Raw genomic sequence first — 20,482 nt, 5'->3', positions numbered from 1 at the left:
TGCTGCCAGTATGAATAGTTTTGCTATGAAATAATTTGTGTAATTTATTCTTCACACCGGTGTGTAACGGTCTGAAGAGTCTACAGCTGTACTTGAAGCTAAATGCTAACGTCAGAATGCTATCATGCTCATGTTTAGCAGGTGTATTGTTCAGTGTGTTTGCTAATCAGCACTTAACTTAAAGTGCAACTGATACATAAGGCTGGGCACTAAAACGATCTCGAAACTGGATCGCAATAAAATGTATGTCGATGGCGATGATAAACTATCATCATTTTTACTCAGTATTGTCAGACCACCAGTGTTTTCCATCACCTGAAAAGGTGGCATCCCAGCGACTACACTGAGCATGAAAATCCAGGCCAAAACTGCAGTAAGTCCTACAACAAGTGTTGCTCAATGGCCGAGCACTTCTGCTGCTGTGGAAAACAGCAATCAATTATGTCCGTTTTTGCCGCCATAACACTGTATGAGAAGCGATCGGAAAGGTACAGCGATATAACAGATGCACTGTCATACAGTATTTTTTCCCATATCACCCAGCCCTCACTGAGGCTGGTGGGAAAGTGGTCCCATCCAATAGTTGAGATATTTCACTGTAAACTATGACACTTCACCTCATGGTGGCACTACAGCAAAAGTCAAAGGATCCCCAAAGTCTTCAGAAATCTTTGAAGAAATGAGAATACCTGCACCAAAATTCATGCCAATCCATCCAATAGCTTTTGAGATATTTCAGTCTGGACCACAGAGATGGACCGAATGACGTTTCCATCTGAAGAGTTTAAAAACACAAAGTGCCTTTTGTTTAGATATGACAAGATAATAGGAGAGGCTCATGAACACACACACAAGATTAGAGCGTTACGGTTGACTAAAGTAGGTGTGTATGTAAGCAGACACTTCCATAGCAACCGTGGATATATAAGCAGTCACAGCGTGTGTGTGTGTGTGTGTGTGTGTGTGTGTGTGTGTGATGAAATCTCTAGTTCCAGTTGTGTAACATCAGTAATGGCTAGAGGGATACAGGTAACACACCTGGGTTGTGGTGTCAGTGTTAGGAGAAATCTTGGTGTGGGTAGTGAATGAGTCAATGTCTCCATAAACTGTTGAATGTGCCTTTGAGCAAGGCACCGATGAAATAAAAGCAAAAGTAACAGCCAAAATCAAATGGTCATTTTAAGAGCTAAAGAAAAGATGAATATGCAGACTACTGACGGGAAAGATGAGAAACCTGTGGGTTTATGGCTGTGAGATGTTTATATTTTGCTTTTCATTAATGGGGCTGGGGTTAAAATGTCACCTATATTCAGCGGAAAAAGAAGAAAAGGTATTCAGAGCCTTAACTAAAGTAAAAGTGGTTGTACCACACTATGAAAAGGGTTCATTACAACTAACAGTCCTGCATTCATAATCTTACTTTAGTAAACATACTGTAAATATTATCAGCAAAATGTACTTCAAGTATCAAAAGTAAAAGTACCAACGAAGAATTAGACAGTTTGCTACACTACAAATAGAAAAAGTTTAATTTAGAAAAGTACTTGAAACAAATTCATTAAAAGTCGGTTGGAATAATCGATCAGTACTGCCAGACTTTGTCACTGTTTTGTGTGATTTTAGGGTGCTTTCACACCTGCCCTGTCTGGTTCAATCGAACTCAAGTTCCTTTCCCCCAAAGTGCAGTTCGTCCGTGAACACAGCAATCGCACTCGGGTGTGCACCAAAACAACCAGACCGAGACCTTCTTGAAGAGGTGGTCTCTGACCGGTTACAAATAATGGAGTTGGAGCCGCGCCTCGTTTTCAAACTGTATGGTTTGACTAAAATGAACAATGACAGCAATATAGTCCACGATGAGCAGCGCTAAAATCAACCTGCGTAGTTGTCCCTCCATTGTGACATTAGAAAGTGTCACATTTATCTTGCAAGTGTACTCTTCTTCAACGTTTGCTTTACTTCCTGGATTTTTCCCACATGGAAATTCGGACCAATCAAGAGCAGCTTTCTCGCTCAAGGCATTTGATCTGGTCTGCTTGTAAATGTTGCCGTGAGAACACGAACCAACTCTAGGCAATTATACAACTTTGGAACAAAATTAGTCCCTGATTCGGACCCAAGCAAGACAACTCTTGGACTAAAAGCAGCCTTAGACAGCGTGCCGGCATCCTGGAAGCAAAAGAGGCATGAAGCGCAAGACATGTCAGCCTCTAGTGTGACATATAACGTATGCATCAACAGCGCTTTATAAACAATAACAATGGAATAACAATCACCTTACATTTCTCTTATATGGTGGCTGATCTTGTCCTCTACTCAGAGGGTTCAAGGACCTCATTGTCTCCCCAATTTGCAGAACCTTTCGGCCACTGCTCTCCTGCTTTGAGTTAGCTGCTAACTGCTTCTTGCTGTTTTTTAAGTCTCACGACAGAGGGTAGCACACATGACAAGTCATCAAAACGCCTCGCCCATCCTGTCCGTGGTCCCGTCCTGCAGGCTGTCCCTTTTACACTGACATCGAACATGTGCTGTTATTACCTCGGCTGCCAGCTTAAACATGAGAAAGCTCCTCCTATTCCATGACTGTATCTTTAATAAAAACCGGCGAGGGGGATAACGGCATTACATTCCCGCCTTGAACAGGCAGTGTGAAAGGGGTTTCAGATTTTAATTACGCAAACAAATTTTGTGCATCATAGTTTACAAACTGTCATGTTAACTGTTAAATTTTAGTTTGCAAATTAATTTCAACTGTGAAAAATGTTTTTATGTAAAAGGTATAATTTCTCTCTGACTTGTAGTGTAGAAGCATGAAGTAGCAGAAAAATGACATTCATGCATGTGCAAGCACCTTGATATGACACTCAAGCAGGATATCATAAAATATCCGATGTTTGCAAGATAACTCAAGTCTAGACTGGTTCCTAGATAAACTGAAACACCACACTGTGGTGATGATTTCTCTTTGCGTCACACTTCTACTGGTAATCACCCTTCAGAGATCAAAAGAAGATTTAATGCTTCACTGATCTCTGCGGAAATAAAATTACACAATCTGTTATGAAGTTTAGTAAGACGGCAAAACGGATTAGGAAAACCTGGCAGGGAAACTCCAAGTGGAAGAAGTGACATCTCTTTGTCTGTTTCAATAATAACTGATGTCAGTGGAAGAAAAGCATTTAAAGCACAGACTTGTCTGACTCGTCACCGTCTTCCATTCAACCTCAGACAGCAAAGAACACAACTGACTAACTCTTTGTTCACTGACATGAGCTATATCTAAACAAATAAGATGACCAGCTGTCAGCAACACAGTATATTATGCTTTTTAGCTAAAAGTAGTTTCACCGGATTGCTTTGCAAAGCAAGAAAAAGATGTGGTAGCTAAAAAAAAAATATCAAACAACTGCCAGGAGTTTGCATAAGTTTGCTAAACCCTTTCCCTGAGTAGGAACAGTGCAATTTTAGCAGTCATGCTATTGTTGTTTTGGAAAAGCAATGGGTCACGTATTAGCAAGCTAACGATAGCTTTGTCAGTTGGTTAGCTTACTGGTTCAGTAAGCTTACATTAGCTTTGTCAGTTAGTTTAGTTAGCTAATGTTAGCTTTGTCACTTGGTTCAGTTAGCCACACAACATTTAGTCTTATGCTGGGAGATGTTTTGAGGTTTGTTGTATTATTATTGTTTAGTGTCATTCAAAATCTTCCCAGTTTAAATTATCGGTAATAGCATTCCGTCATTTTTATTGTGTTAGTCTTAAGGAGTTAAATATTAGCAAGCTCACGTTAGCTTTGTCAGTTAGTTCAGTTAGCAATGTTAGCTTTGTCCGTTGGTTCAGTTAGCTAACGTTAGCTTTGTCAGTTGGTTCAGTTAGCTAACGTTAGCCTTGTCCGTTGGTTCAGTTAGTTAACGTTAGCTTTGTCCGTTGGTTCAGTTAGTTAACGTTAGCTTTGTCCGTTGGTTCAGTTAGCTAATGTTAGCTCTGTCAGTTGGTTCAGTTAGCTACACAACATTTAGGCCTATGCTGCATTCATGTGCTCCTATGGTCCTATTTTACAAGTCTGTAAGTCGTTCCTCTGTCTTTGGTGTACTCATGAGCTTAAAGCTTGTAACTCATTTCCTAAAACCACTAAAATATTACTTAACCTGACTTATTATCGAAGTTAATGCTAAAAATTACCTTTCCAAATTAATCTCGGTCACTTTATGTGGATAGCAACTACAACCAACGCGATGTTAGAGTTGTGTACCAAAATTTTCACCGCTTTCCAAATTGCTGTTGTTGTTGAGACTTCAGGGGGCAATCGTGTGAATTTAATAATAGATAACAACAGCAACTGTCCAATCATAGCTAAGTAACAATTAGGCACAGCAGGCCTGTAAACCTTTGGCTTTCTCTCAAATGTTGAAGCTATAGTTTGCACTTTTGGCTAACTACCTTATGACCAGAAGTAACTGGCGTCTTGTTTTAAAACATGAAATAGTCGGTTGAAGCAAATAAAGCAAATGCACGTTAGCTTAATTAGCTAGCTAGCTACATCTGATACAATCTGCTACAGTTGTGATTTTGGCTGAGGAACTGTTTGTCTACCTCTGTGTGAAATAAAGGAACCATTGTTTTAAAAATGACTCATATTTAGTGGTAAATCTAACTGTTCTCATTAAGCTGCAAATCAAGTGAAGTGAACACAGTGTGAAACATCTGTAAATCTGGGTGTAGCTGAGGTTAGTGGACGTGTCTCCGTAAATCTTCCCTGAATTAATTAGGTTTTTAAAAGCAGCGAGGATTAACTGGTTTCTACTCTGTTGCAACTCAGAACCACAAACCCTGTCAGATCTGCTCAGACGAACTTTACCGTCTAGACGTTATCATTTCCCTTCACCTCTCCTCCCTCCTCATATTCCCTCCCTTTTTTATTCTATCACTTTCATCATCTCAGTCTTCTTCAGTCAGTCTGCAGTCTGTCCTCCTCCAACTCTTCTTCATATTATACCTGCTATAATCCTTCTCTAGTTTTAATATCTTTGCCCTCTTTGTTCTGTTATTTCTGTTCGCCAACATGATGTCCTGCAGGTCCACAGCTCTGCCCTTCCTTTTCCTCCTCTTCCTCAGAGTTCAGAATATTGACTTAACTCAAGGTAAGTACTAACATGCTCATCTTCATCTGAGGAAACTTTACTGAACACAAACATTTTTATATTTGCAGTGCATGATTTAAAAAAAAATGCCAGTTTGACCTCTGTGATTGTCTTGGAGCACAAAGCTTGCTTCTACAGCATGTTGTCTTCATCATAGCTTAACTGCAAACAAAAGGAAAAACACACCTTAGACCTGTCATCATGAAATATGCAACACAGACTAACAGATCAGATAGCAGCACAGACACCTTGGTGTTCACAAACAGGTAACGGCAACAACACTTGTTGACCCCAGTAAAGATAAATAAAAGGCTCACTGTTACATGGTGTAAACACCTGTAAAAAAAAAAAAAAAAGGGATACAAAGGTTTTTAAAGAGCAAATATGGTCAGTAAGACAATTCATCAACATACTGAAAGTGTTTGGTGGAAACGTGGCTTAACTCTAACATAACCTCCAAAAATGATGGGATTAGAGAGGCAAATAGTACATCACTTTCAAAAGCCAATTCTCCGTAGAGGAAAGTTTGACTTTTGTTTGATTTATATCGGCACACATGAAGAAGTTCACATTGACGGTAGACAACAAACCGGTTATCGTGCCAATGGATGAGAACAGTACGACAGTTAGGTCAGGCCAGCAGAGAATACTGGCAACTGTAACAGCAGACAGCATTGCTTTTGAAAATTAAAATATTTCAACGTTTTGCGGGATGTTACGTAGCTCCCTCATATGAAGAGAAAACACGGGCAACCTAAACAATTACTGGACATTACTAGAAAAATTAGCCTACATAACATAATAAACATGAAATAGTTTTATTTAATATACAACCCCAAGTCCAAACAAGTTGGGACGCCAAAACGTAAATAAAAACAGAAAGCAATATTTATTTGGTTTTTTTTTTACCTATATTCAGCTGAATACAGTACAAATATAAGATATTCAAATATTAAACTGATAAACTTTATAGTTTTCTGTCAAGTGAAAACCTACTTGTCAAAAAATCCTTTTCTGATTCTTAGACAACTGGTTTCTGATGTGTCCGATATTTTTGGTCACTAACAGTACTGTGCATTCACAGCTCCTCACACTGATTCTGATTTCTATAGCTGACACATCCCTTTGTACGCTCCACTGATCGACAGTGATGTTACAAGCTGAAAATTAATCAACATACCTTTAATCTCCCTCCATCAGAGTTTGAGCCTCCAGAGGTCAATGGTTCTGCTGTGGACATCTGCAGAATTTTCTTTGTCACCACGCCTGCACCCTTCACCACCACAACCACAACCACACCCACACCTACAACTACAACCACCACAACCACAACTACAACCACCAAAAAAACAACCACGACCACGCCTGCAACTACAACCACCAAAAAAACAACCACAACCACGCCTGCAACTACAACCACCAAAAAAACAACCACGACCACGCCTGCAACTACAACCACCACAACTACAACCACCACAAAACCAACCACGACCACATCCACCACCAAGAAGGTATGTTGGTGAAGATTGTCAGTCATCCAAGTCAACCAGGTGGACTTGTTTGAGTTTCTTGAACACGTTTCATCTCCCATCCAAGAACTCAAGAAGCCTCTTGGATGGGAGATGAAACATCTTAAAGAAACTCAAGCAAGTCCAGATGTCTACAATATAGCACTTAGAAGTTCACAACTCTGAACTCCTCAAGTTGAAAGAAGCCATCATGGAGGAGAAGCTCCTGGACCAACTGGTGGTACTCCCCATGACCCAACCTCTTGTTTAGGGTCTCACGTACCCGCACAGATCTCAGTTTCCCCATGGCCAACAAACTATTTACTGACAGCCTCTTACCCTCAACCAGAGTTACAGCAAGTACCCTCTGCCACAACATTTTAGGAACTAGACACTAATTACTGTGAAATAATTAACATAATTAAACAGTAGATTGATTACACGGGAAGGTTCATGTAAGGAGTTGATGGTGTGGTTGCCTGGCGACAATAAAAAGGTGCAGCAAGCATATTTTTTTTCAGCATGCCTCATGTTTTGCAACCTGCTAAACACTTTCTATATGATCAGGGCCTGAGGCTGAACTTGAGCTAAATGCTAACATTAGCTTGCTTACATGCTTTTACTTTTCTCCTCATGGTGTTTTAAATGTTGCTCCAGTGAATGTCTCTGCAATGTGCCTCACAAATAAGCTTCTCTTGCTCTGTTTTAATCTCTTGCGTATAATCCTCCAGCAGGTTGTGACCACAACCAAAAAGCCAGCTGTCCCATCATCACCAAGGAAACCAGAATCCAAAAACACGAGAACACCCATCAGGCCAAAGCCAGCTCCAGCACGACCAGTCACTGTCAGCCGCTCCAATGCTGCTGCCAGCCTCCTCCACTACCTCCTGAACATTAACAGAGCACACGCAGCTCATTTGCCCCCGCGGTATATATATAACAATATATTCTCCAAGCCAATGGGATGGCTGCCTCAAAGAGGTTATGCTATGACATCGGATAGCGACGAGTCAGCTGCAACGCCTCTGAAAAGACCAAGGTGGACGGACAAGAACAGATGGAGAATAGGTTCGTCTTCTTCAGAGGACTCCAGTGACGAGTCTTAAAATGACATCATGATATTTTCATCTTATTAGTATTTTCATATTTTCGGTTTTTAATGAAAATAACTGGAAGTGAAAGAGATTACAGTTTTGTTCCAGTTCGTCGTTGGTTTACTACTGGCTAAAAGTTGTAGCCATCTGCATCGTTGTTGTAATATCAGTAAATATTTTGTATGTTGTTGCTATCAGAGTTCAAGGAAAATGTATATGTATGTACAGTTTGTTAGTTTACAGCTTTTAGCTTAGCTGCTGCTATAAACCCACACAAGCGATTTTCATTTTTTAAAAGCTTTATTCTTAAAATGCCCACGTAAAACTGTTTAATAACTACTTAAAAAATATTCACATATGAATATCCTGTTTGCGGCTTTGAAAAGGTGTAGCTAACTAAACAAAACAAACTGAAACATTTGTCTCTTTTTCATTAAAGATGCTCAAAAGTTATAATTCTATTCCTGCATTTCATCATTATTTGGCTTACCTCTTGATAAATAACCAGCCTAATTATGTCCATGTTGACATCACATTAAACTAGAGAGGTGCATGTCTGACAGGGGCGTCCATTACGGTGATTGTGTCTCAGTGCTGTTGTGTCCGTGCTGCTGTGGTTCTGATGGAAGAACTTGCTGTTTGTCTTTCCTCTGATCCTTCGAAATTCCTTTGTTGTGTTTGCCTGAGAAAACATCGGAGGAGTTATCACTTCATTTACCTTCACTTTGATCAGCCTATCTTCAAACAACAGTGTGTATTATATCCCACAAATTAGCACCCCACAAATGACATTACTTCCTTAACTTATGTAAATAATGTAAAGTTATGTTGGGTTTAGCAAAAGGAACATGGTGAGCACGGCCCTTAAAATGACTCAGAGTTCACATGGTTCTGAACACCAGTCTCCTGGGGAAAGTCATGTGTTTTTTTGACCAATCCAACCAATCCAACGTGCCTCCAATCTGGGCAGCTCAGGACTGCTTCCTTGTTTAGTCCTGTCAGCGCACTGATTAAGTCATGGCAGGTTACGTGGGTTATGCATGAATTACTGGCTCAACATTGCGCTGTATATGTACAACTTTTGGTGTATTACTTTTCGTAGGAAACATACAAATGGTGCGTGACAACAGCCTGGTTCGATTGTTTGGTTGTAAGTATGAATAAATAAATCGGTGAAAGTATGAATATTTATTTGTTTGTAGCAACTAGCCACAAAAAATACATCCTTTTACATGTTGACCACAAAATCTGTTATCAAAATTAACTTGCAATGGATATTTTATGTCTGTGTCTTATCTATCTATAACTCAGAAGCCACTGAATGGACTTATGGCAAATGTAAGAAAACTATGCTTGTCATTGTTTCGGAGGCGAAGTCCTGAAATGCTTTTCTTTTTTGTGTACAAAAATGAATGTCCTGAAGGGAGCGCTACAACATTTCTGAATTTGTTTTTCTCCGTGCAATGAAGTCTCAGCCAGCACTTCCCATTTTCTAAAACCCGGACCTTAAGCCTGTGTTCACCTGGCATTAACGTGCGTTTCAGTTGTCCGAACACAAGTGGACAGCCGTTCATGTCCATCATGCATCTCCAACTGAATACAGATTTCGTGACTGCCCAAGTCACTTACACTAGATGGTCAAAGGGCCTCGGACACAGTTATGATGTAGACGATCTCGCTAGCTACTTCCTAGCATGCTCGCCAGTCCCCTTAGCAGTCAGCAGAATTCAACAGGTCTCCTGGCACAGGGCAAAATGATGGATGATCACGTAAAATTTCGTATGTCGTTGTAAAATGGGCAAGTTATAGAGCATTAGCATGCTGTCATCAAAACAATCACCACGTTCTGCATTAATTATGTAGCTGATGTCAGGGACACATCTGAATACATTAGCGTTAACACTACAACAGATATGTGGTGTTTCAGACTGCCTCACCAACCAGTAATCGGATCACCTTACGACCACATTTGTATTTAGCGCTGTCCACTTGTGATGGGATCACCTCAGGGTGCTTTAATACCTGCCCTGTTTGGTTCTATTGAACTCAAGTTTGTTTGCCCCCTAAGTGCGGTTCGTTCGGGCAGGTGTGAACACAACAATCGCACTTAGACGCGCACCACAACAACCAGACCTATACCTTCTTGAAGAGATGGCCCATGTTAATACCAGGTGTAAACAAGCTCTATGAACATTTCATTACTCATTTTTGAAATTTCTAAACCATTGTTCAGATAAAGGGGGTAGGTACAGTTAAAGTTAACATAAAGAGACTACCTATTAATCAGCCTCGACAGAGCCTGAAACTTTAAAAGATGTTCTCTTTTGTTTTGCTAATATGTGGGTGCTATACTAAGGCTTGCTTGTGTACCTTCTCTTCCTCTGAGCTCTGGCAGCACTGAGCTTCTCAGATCTGGGAAGTGGATGTCTGACTTCTTTTTGGTTGCTGTAATGCCACCACTGTTGCCAAGGTTACAGCGATCAGACAGACTCTTCTCCGACACCTAAAGGGGGAGAAAGTAATAACTTTGGAGGCACACTATAGCGGCCATGTCAACATCCCAAAGTTCCTAGGCCACTTCGTCTCCAAGGTGTCTCAGTTTTGACTCGTTTTCCTGCTCCTTTTGTGAAGATCCACAGTACTCACACGAGGCAGGGAAAAAGTTGAAAACGAAAACCCCCTAACAAACATTCCCGGTGTAATCGGGCCTTTACAAAAGCAAAATTCAAATCAATGGGGTATTTAAAGACCATCAAATAATAAAAACTAAGATTAACCAAAAACACAGCAGTTAAAGACTGTAACCCTGTTGCTTCTTCCACGCTTCACACTTGCTTGAGTACACCTGCCTTTAATTAAAGGTTCCTGAGGTGCCAGGTCAGGTGGCACATTAAAGTGACTCAAAAAAAAAAGGAAACTAGGACTTGCTAAAAATGGTTCTAACAATAACCTTAGCATAACCTACCACTATACACTATTCAAAATATACAGAAACTGTTGTGTAAACTCTAAATATCATCAGATGTGATATGTCATATCAAGACAGGCATTTTTACCAAATATAAATATGTTCTTAAGTGGCTTTTACATGCACATTCACATTCATTGTGATTCTGTTGTAGAACCAGTTAAACACACACACACACACACACACACACACACACACACACACACACACACACAGTTACCTGTGCAGCAAGAGATCCGGTAATGTGGCCAGACAGTCGACTGTAAATGCCACCATGATGCCTGGACTTGTCTGAACACCTGTGATAAACACAAAGTTACACATTCTAGCATATGTTTACAACAAAATATTTGATTAACAATGAACCCTATGGATGAAACAAATTTAGGCGGAGTTCAGAAATATTTTTACATGCATGGTTTGGTTCTAAAATATAGAAACTTACCAAATAATTAATGTATGTCAATGAACAATTACAAGGCACAGCAGTAGAGACAGAGACAGTTTTACAAATAAAACCAGCAAGCTTTAGCTAACTGTTTTGGCTAGGTGTTAGATCATTAATCATGAAAAATGTCAACAGACAAATACATATAGAAGAACTTTTAACACTGGCCAATTTGTCAAGTTGTGCTTTTGTTCTTTTAGAATTTAGCTTGGTTCCTCTAAATTAACGCCACATTGCAGATTTGTTGAGTGATTCAAAAGAGTTTGGTGTTGTGGTCATTAACAGCGGTAACCCTGATGCAAATTTGGGATTCCTAGGACAGTGACAGCAAGACCTGCCATACTCAGACTCTGACTGGCTTACGCTGATATTCTTTCCCGAACCTTAACCAATCTCAGTCCTCTTCAACAAAGGCAGCAAGTACAAGCCAATCAGAAAAGTGTGAAGTAGGGTGTGTCATGCCTTCACTACCCTTAGAAGTTCATATTTGCTTCCATTTGATAATTTATAGCTTGGTTCCAGACCAAGCTATAAATTACCATATGGAAGGTTCCAGACCTCTAAATTAACAGCACATTGGAGATTTGTTGAGTGATTCAAAAAGGTCTGGTGTTGTGGTCATTGACAGCAGTTTCCCTGATGCTAATTTGGGTAAAATAGGGCGTGTCATGCCTTTGCTACCCTTGGAAACGCATATTTGCTTCCATTTGATAATCTATAACTTGGTTCCAGATCTCTCAATTAATGCCACATCATGGATTTGTTCAGTGATTCAAATAGGTTGGGTGTTGTGGTCATTGAAACTGGAAGACAATCGTCCAGTTGAGGGCTTTGTGGATGGATAATTTGTCTATGTAGCTAGCTAGCTACTTCTATGCAAAATAGCAACAATAAATAGCCACAAAATGGTGACAAGTATTTAAATGACATTGTGACAATGACATGACATTGTCACCCCTGCTAAGTTCTACCTCAAACTCAGAGTCAACTGAAAATGACAATCTTGCAAAAACTGTGTTTAAAAGGCTCAAAACGTTTGTGCAATTCTTTATGGTACTTGTGTGAAAAGTGGAGTACCTATGGCTGTGGGTCCCAGGATGGACACCTGCCCCCGGGGAAAGGTGATTACCGGCGGCTGATTCGACAACAGAGAAGGGGGGGATAAAGGGTGTTGAGGATGGAGGGAGGAGTAGAGGAGTGGAGGAAGGAGGAGGAGGAGGAGGCGGTGGAGAGGAATGTGGTACACTGGGGGAAAACTCATTAACATCTGCGGTGTCCATGTTGTGAAAGATGGAGCTTCTTGATGAAACTTTGTGGTCTGGAGTCGTTGTAGAGGTGAATGAAGTTGAATCTGTGATAGTGGATATAATTGCTGTGCTGTCCCTTTCTGGGTTGTCTCTTTTCTTTCTTGCCTCTGCAGGAAAAGTAGTTTTCTGAGTCTTTAGGGTCATTGTTGCAGTAGACTTGGTGTGGTTGCTAAAAGATCCAAGCTTTGTTTTTGGTTCGCCTGTCAAAGATTTAAAATGAGGAGGTTTCACAGATTTTGTGTTCGGTTCAGCTTCACTGCTGTTATTCTTTTGCTCAATATTTGAGATTCCAGAAACCTTTGAGGTTTGATTTACTAAAGACTTGGTTGTTGGACTAATAGACGAAGAATGTTCTGAGCCCTCTTTGTTCTCTTTATCCGAGACTTTCAGCGTGTTCGGAATAATGGCCTCTAGTGACATAGTAGTTTTAAGTATATTACTTGGCATGGATGTTGAAGTTGTTCTGGATTCTGTTATGATCTTGGATTTCGAAGTGCTCTGCAGATGGACACTAGAGGGCTCTGAAGATCCAGGATTCTCTTTGTAATCTCCACCTGAAGCATTGGATATCTCAAAGCGGTTTGCAGCTGGGCTCATCCTCAAGCACCCATGATCCTCATTGATACCCTGCTGAGGTTTGGTTGTAATAGATACTTCTGTAAGTTCCCCGTCTATTGGAGGGCCCCTTGAAGTTTTGTTAGGTACACAGGTGTCATTTGTGGGTTTAGGATCTGATGATGAGTATGTTTTAAGCACCTTTGAAGTTGAGGTTTCTTGAGGTAGTGTTGCAGTGCTGTGGGCAGGACTGGCCTCCATAAAGACTGTGGAGGACTGCCTTGAATGATCTGAGGTAAGAGTCTTTGAGGGACTGGTGGACAAAGATGTGTTGTTTTTGGTCATTTTGGGGACCGAGTTTGAGGTATTCTTGGATGGTTTAGGATTTGAGGGTAAGACTTTTGGATACTCAGAGGTTCTTGTTTGCTCTCTGTCCGTTGCTGAGCGATTGGTGTGATGCTCCAGAGTTGTAGCTGTCTTGCATGGCTTGGTGTCAGAGGGGATAGTTGGGGGATAGATGTGGTCATTGCTTGACTGTTGAGATGACTGAAGTGTCATGTTTGTCTCAACTTGGTCACTGTTTGATATTTTAGAAGTTACAGCTGTTGAAGCACCTTCAGGACATTCTGTAGTGGAAGTTTTACTAACTTTCTGTGTTAAGTGTGGGTCTGTATGATCAATGGTTGACTTCAAAGAGGCTTTTTGTGATGTACTCCAATATGAATGGTCAGTGGTTGAGTTCTTAGACAAGTTGGGTACTTTTATGTTTGAATTGTTCAAGCTCTTCCCAAAGTCTTGACTTGGCGCCGATTGGTAGGTCACACCTGACACAATGTTGTTGGGGTAACTAGAATGCAAGCAACCAGAATCTCTGCCTTTTGTGTCCATAGTTTTCAAATGATCTTCCATGTTCTCTGGAGAAACGACTTTCCCATATTTAGGTTTAGCTACCACTGTGTTGTTATCCCTCAGATCTGTTTCAGGCTTTTCTGCCTCAAATAAATCAGAATTAAGGGTCTTGATTGATTTAGAAATCTCAGGTTCTTTTCTCAAATCCACACCAGTGGCCTTTCCTGGTTTACCTTTAATGGCCACAGTCGTTTTTGCTGCATTATCAATAATCTTGGCGCCTAATGTTTTAGATTGTTTGGTGGAAATCAAAGGTTCTGAGGTGTTCCGAATACTTTTAGAAAGCTTCGAAGGTTGCTTTCCTTTTGTTTTCATCATCTTCTCTTCTTCCTTCCTCTCCTTTTCCTTGTTAACTTTCTCACCGGCAATCTTGTCTTTGCTTCTCCAGTTCTTGTCATCCCCTTCGCTCCTTTCTCGTCTTGGGGTTTTGGTTATTTTGGGAAGGGTGGAATTTTCTCTGTGGTCTTTTTGGATCTTGGCATTCAGCTCATCCAAAAATCTGTATAGAAACAGGCAAAAATGGTGGCTACTCAACAATCAAAATGCTGGTGGTTTGATGTGGTATGACTACTGCTGTGGCTAACGCAGTTCAAAGTGTACCAGCCTATTCTAATGACAGAACTGAAGCTATGACAAAACTTGACAAGATCTTGTGTATAATAAGCTCTGGTGGATGCATCTGTTGGAACTTGGCAAAAATCACACACAACTACTTGTTAACTACAAACACACAGACATACCTTATATGGAAAGAGTCTTGTGTGAACAGAGGATGTTCTAGCAGTTCTGAACACTGAGCTCGTCTTTCTGGATCCATTTGGAGACAGTTCTGAAATAAACAACACAAAGATATGACTGGTTTTTATATGTCTAACTTAGAATCTGACAGTGAATTGAAATACCAATACCAAATTCATAGCTGGCATATTTTGAGAACCAAAAATGCTGAGTTTTGGTGCCAATATGAAAGCTGGTCAATAGATGATTTCCTATTGTGTCAGCTACTGTACCTTGATTACTACTGCTGTTTGTATGATGTGACCTCACTTTCAGCTTTTCAGATGGACTGACAAAACAAAGTCAAAATATGCTGGGTAACTAGCTATCAAATGTCGCATGTCATCTCGCCCTCCTACACCTAACAAGATGGCAGACTAAGGGCTTTGGAAAATCTCCATCAGAAACTTTAAGTTGAAGTCACAGACTTGTCATTTGATCTGATCTAGCTCTTGCTGCTATGGAGCTGAAGGCACTTATTGTAAGAACCTTTGGTCAAAAGCTGAAGCCAAATTGATATAATGTATATTTTTATTTGATCACGTAAAGTTATTTTAAATATTTGTATTGTGGTATTCCAGTCTGTAAAGTAACTAAACTGCACCTGAGCCAGGTCCAGAGCACTGGGTGTGATTGTAGGGAAGCGCTGCTCCAGTGGGACTTTTCCAGAACATTCAGGCAGTCTGACTCCAGAAAAGACGGGGTTCCTGTAGAACATCTCCTGGTGATGAGCTGTCAGGTTACCTAGGAGAATCCAAAACAACTGAGTTAACAGAGTTAAAGAAGATATTTTGCAGATTTGTTTCTAAGGCTGTTTTCAGACCTTGAGTTGTCTTGCTTTGGTCCAGTTGTATAACTGCGTAATTGCCTAGAGTTGGTTCATGTTCTCACGGCAGCATTTACAAGAGGACCTGATCAAATGGCTTGCGCGAGAAAGCTGCTCTTGATTGGTCAGAATTTCCACGTGGGAAAAATCCAGAAGTAAAGCAAATGTTGAAGAAGAGTACACTTGCAAGATCAATGTGACACTTTCTAATGTCACAATGGAGGGACAACTACGCAGGTTGATTTTAGCGCTACTCATCGTGGACTATATTGCTGTCATTGTTCATTTTAGTCAAACCATACAGTTTGAAAACGAGGCGCGGCTCCAACTAGAAAACAATGTTTTGATGCATTGGATGTGCTGAATGTGCATATTAAGGCAGTACAGGAGGAGGTGCACATTAATGATCCTCCAGGACTGTAACATGCTCATGTTTAACCCAAACAATGTGTCATGTGACTGCAGTTGGTTCACATCCAGGTCGGAACACCTTCTCACCACAAACCAACTGCACCAGAGTTTGTTTATAACCGGACTGAGACCACCTCTTCAAGAAGGTCTTGGTCTGGTTGTTTTGGTGCACACCTGAGTGTGATCGTTGTGTTCACACCTGCTCAAACGAACCGCATTTAGAGGGCAAACAAACTTGAATTCAATTGAATCAAACCAAACAGGGCAGGTGTGAAAGCCCCCTAATACACATACAGTACTTACCAAAGCACCTGACAATGTGGTAGATTTGGTCGAGGTCGGAGTCTCCAGGAAAGAGAGGCTGACCTGTTAACATCTCTAATAACAGACAACCAACAGCCCACACATCTACCGGTCTACACACCACAGACACATACACACAGTTGTTAGTATCTTTATCAACAGACAATAAACACTAACACATCCTCGGGTGTACACGTCAACACCTACTTTCCGTACTTGGTGTCTCCCACCAGCAGTTCAGGTGCTCTGTACCAGCGAGTGGCCACATAGTCAGTGTAGACGCCCCCCTCAGCGGGCGATGTCATGGTCCTGGCAAAGCCGAAGTCGCACATCTTAACCACGCCCCCCTGAGAGATGAGAATGTTCTCTGGTTTGATGTCCCGGTGGATGATCTAGGAAGAAAAAGGGATGACAACAACACAGGAAAATGTTTAATCTTTCCTCCGTCAGCCATACTGGAGAAGATGTGGTTAATTTCTCTGAGCTTGTCCTCACATTTTTCTGGTGGCAGAAAGCAGCAGCCCTCAGGATCTGGTACAGGTACTGCCGGCTGGTGTTCAGGTCCAGTCCACTGGGGTTTTGCTCCAGGTCATCCAGAAGGGTTCGCTCCACAAACTCGAAAACCAGATACCAACGGCGGCGACGCTTCCAGACTTCAAGAAGGTTCACCAGGTTGTCGTGATGCAGTTGCTTTATGGTGAGAAAGATGAGAGCGGAGAGGCAAATGTTTTATCACAGCATCTTTTACTTGGTACCAGTTGGCCTAAACCTGGTGATGAAGCCTGATGGAGCTTTTCTCTTTGTGCCAAACAAAGGTTTGAAGTTCATGACTTCTTTAATTGTTTTAGTTTCATAAGTGTGCGATAAAAAGTCTGAGGGAATTTCTTTAAATTTAGCACAATGCTTACAATCAAAAATGTACTTATTCAACTTTGGTGGTCAAAGGTCATAGTCACTGTGACCTTGTCTGTCTCATTTTCATGAATGTGATATCTCACCTTGACGGAATTTTTTTCAAATTTGACACAAACATCTAGGTTAGGTTAGGTAGGTTAATCTACTTTAAGTTAAGGATGAACTAATTAGATTTTGGTGGTCACACATTAAACGCCAAGATCACTATGTCCTTGAGTCCATCTCGTTCTTGTGAACGTGATAGCTCAAGAAGGCCTTGAGGGAATTTCTTCACATTTGGTACAAATGTCCACTTGGACTCAAGAATGAATTGATTAGAATTTAGTGGTTGATGGTTAAAGGTCAAGGCCATTGTGACCTTGCTTCAGTCACGTTCTTGTGAACATGATATCTGAAGAAGGCCTTGACTGAATTTCCTCGTATTTGACACAAATGTCCACTAAGACTCATCGATGAACTGACTAGGCTTTGATGGTCGAAGGTCGAGGTGACTGTTCCATTGTGTGTCTCATTTTCATTAAAGAGATATCTCAAGAACAACTTGAGGAAACCAACAGGTTTGTGAAGGTATACAACTGCGAGGTGATAATTCTGGTTCTGTTGACTCTTACATTAAAGACTGAGACTATACATTTAAAAATCCTGGCAACACGTCTCGTCTTCCAGTCCTTCCTCTTATGTCAAGAATATGACTCTGAGTTGTTCTGGGTTTGTCTCGTGATTGACAGGCTGCCTTTGTGTTTTGCTTCACTCAGGTTTCAGGCTCATACAGACCACCCGATGCTCAGTGACTGATTGATTGATTGACAGATACCTTCAGCAGCTTGATTTCCCTCAGGGCGATCTTCTTCACCGTCTTGTCATCATCTGAGTCCACGAACTTCTTGATGGCGACAAGGCGTCCGGAGTCTCGGTGACGGCACTTCAGCACAGTGCCGTAACTGCCCTCCCCGACCAGACCCAGAGACTCATAACGCTCCATTAAACACTGGAGGGACAACAACACATCACTACTATCACTCAAAATACAGTACATAAGTATCTGCTGTGAATGTTATAGGGATTTTGATCTGACCGTCACCCAAACAAACACAGCCTCCAGGAGGTAAACTGAATTTAGAAAGAGACAGAAACATGTAGAAATTTCAAAAGACAGTTAAAAAAAAAGAAAAGTGAAAGTAATAAAAAGAAGCTCTTAAAGTACTTAAGTTAAAAACACTCGATGGTTCCAGCTTATCAAATGTGACGATTTGCAGCTTTTCATTTGAATAATGTTAATAATTATAACACATTAGTGATAATGAGGTTTGGACAAGGGCTGGGTGATATGGACAAAAATTCATATCGGTATTTACAAGCTGACTGGCCATACATGATATACATTAAGTGCTGTAGAGTTTAGTTGATTTTGAACACACATTAAACACACATTAAACATGGCTTAATAGAAACAGTTTCAAACACAAGTACACAAATCAGCTTCACTATAACTCGCATCATTCACAGACAAACACTTGTCTTTATCTGGACACATTTTCCCCACAAATACAACATGCTAACGTTATTAGCACAAGCCTATGGCATTTTACACTGTATAAATTAGCCTAGCGACTAGCGGAGATTTCCTCTGCTCATATGAAGCCAGGGACAACAACAACATTTAACAAAGGTAACTGTTGCAAAATTCGACTCCATTACAGCTCACAAGGTTCACTGACTAAACAACTGTCTTATACTAAACACGTTTTCCAAACAAATACAACATGCTAACATTATTAGCACAAGTGTATGGCATTTTACATTGTATAAATTAGCCTAGTGACTAGCAGAGATTTCCTCTACTCATATGAAGCCAGGATAAATCACACACAAGACTAATATATTATATTGATATATGATATTAATACTTTAACTACATTTCACTGTTTATACTGACATACACTCACCGGCCACTTTATTAGGTACACCTTGTTAGTACCAGGTTGGACTTCGTTTTTAATCCTTGGTGTCATAGATTCAACAAGGTGCTGGAAACATTCCTCAGAGACTTTGGTCCATATTGACATGATGACAACACACAGTTGCTGCAGATTTGTCGGCTGCACATCCATGATGAGAATCTCCCGTTCCAGCACATCCCAAAGGTGCTCTGTTGGACTGAGATCTGGTGACTGTGGAGGCCATTGGAGTACAGTGAACTCATTGTCATGTTTGAGATGATGTGAGCTTTGTGACATGGTGCGTTATCCTGCTGGAAGTAGCCATCAGAAGATGGGTACACTGTGGTCATAAAGGGATGGACACGCTCAGCAACAATACTCAGGTAGGCTGTGGTGTTTAAACCATGCTCAGTTGGTGCTAAGAAAATCTCCCCCACACCATTACACCACCAGCAGCAGCAGCCTGAAGCGTTGATACAAGGCAGGATGGATCCATGCTTCCATCTGAATGTGGTTTTTCCAATCTTCTATTGTCCAGTTTTGGTGAGAAAACCCGTGTGAATTGTAGCCTCAGTTTCCTGTTGTTAGCTGACAGGAGTGGCACCTGGTGTGGTCTTCTGCTGCTGTAGCCCATCTGCTTCAAGGTTGGACAAGGTGTTGTTGCTTCAGAGATGCTCTTCTGCACACCTTGGTTGGAACCAGTGCTTATGTGACTTCCTGTTGCCTTTCTATCATCTTGAACCAGTCTGGCCATTCTCCTCTGACCTCTGGCATCAACAAGGCATTTTGGCTCACTGGATATTTTCTCTTTTTGGGACCATCCTCTGTAAACCCTGGAGATGGTTGTGCTGAAAATCCCAGTAAATACTCAGAGCAGCCCGTCTGGCACCAACAACCATGCCACGTTCAAAGTCACTTCAATCACCTTTCTTCATCATTCTGATGCTCGGTTTGAACTTCAGCAGCTCGTCTTCACCATGTCTGCATGACTAAATGCACTGAGCTGCTGCCACCTGATTGGCTGATTGTGTTAGGGAGCAGTTGAACAGGTGTACCTAATAAAGTGGCCGGTGAGTGTATCTTTACAGTGTGGTCGCCCACTAGTATTTTAACAGAGCTGACTCCTTCCAACACCGATAAACTTCCGTTAATAAAGTAACAACACACACACACACACACACACACACTGACCTTACAGCTGAGCTCCTTTAACGGTTCGATCGCCGCGCTGAACTTCCGTTATCAGCGTAAACACTGGAGTAACGGTTTGTTTGCGTGTGTGTTTTGTCCCACGGTCACCGGAGAAGTCAACTCGACCCCTGCGCGCGCGTGTGTGTGTGTGTGTAAGCCAACACGTTGCCATGGTGACACCTCCCGCCGCG

General features: G+C 41.2%; 2 protein-coding genes across 4 annotated transcripts; one reads left to right on the top strand and one right to left on the bottom strand.

Moving 5' to 3' along the window:
- Positions 1 to 10: 10 nt before the first annotated feature.
- LOC125883913 (integumentary mucin C.1-like) lies at positions 11 to 7,753 on the top strand. Of its 2 annotated transcripts, none has more exons than XM_049568548.1 (3): positions 11 to 5,139; positions 6,340 to 6,650; positions 7,382 to 7,753. In XM_049568548.1, exons 1-3 carry the CDS (start codon positions 5,061 to 5,063, stop codon positions 7,751 to 7,753), a joined length of 762 nt encoding a protein of 253 aa, XP_049424505.1. In that variant the 5' UTR covers positions 11 to 5,060. The 2 variants fall into 2 exon arrangements, with proteins under 2 accessions (XP_049424505.1, XP_049424504.1); XM_049568547.1 differs by having other exon boundaries at positions 7,379 to 7,753.
- Positions 7,754 to 8,145: 392 nt separating this feature from the next.
- Positions 8,146 to 20,450, bottom strand: LOC125883903 (probable serine/threonine-protein kinase nek3). 2 transcript variants are annotated; one of them, XM_049568525.1, is made up of 11 exons: positions 20,292 to 20,450; positions 17,975 to 18,148; positions 16,741 to 16,935; positions 16,453 to 16,637; positions 16,246 to 16,358; positions 15,310 to 15,449; positions 14,669 to 14,757; positions 12,235 to 14,427; positions 10,930 to 11,008; positions 10,112 to 10,244; positions 8,146 to 8,423 (listed from the first exon to the last, which is right to left on the bottom strand). In XM_049568525.1, the coding sequence occupies exons 2-11, from the start codon at positions 18,140 to 18,142 to the stop codon at positions 8,314 to 8,316; spliced, it is 3,405 nt and encodes a 1,134-aa protein (XP_049424482.1). In that variant the 5' UTR covers positions 18,143 to 18,148; positions 20,292 to 20,450; the 3' UTR covers positions 8,146 to 8,313. The 2 variants fall into 2 exon arrangements, with proteins under 2 accessions (XP_049424482.1, XP_049424481.1); XM_049568524.1 differs by lacking the exon at positions 20,292 to 20,450 and adding an exon at positions 19,107 to 19,983.
- Between the last annotated feature and the right edge of the window lie 32 nt (positions 20,451 to 20,482).

Source organism: Epinephelus fuscoguttatus, linkage group LG23, assembly GCF_011397635.1.
Source record: "Epinephelus fuscoguttatus linkage group LG23, E.fuscoguttatus.final_Chr_v1".
Lineage (NCBI taxonomy): Eukaryota > Metazoa > Chordata > Actinopteri > Perciformes > Serranidae > Epinephelus > Epinephelus fuscoguttatus.
The sequence above is the reverse complement of the archived record's forward strand: the minus strand, read 5'-3'. Positions and strand labels throughout refer to the sequence as shown.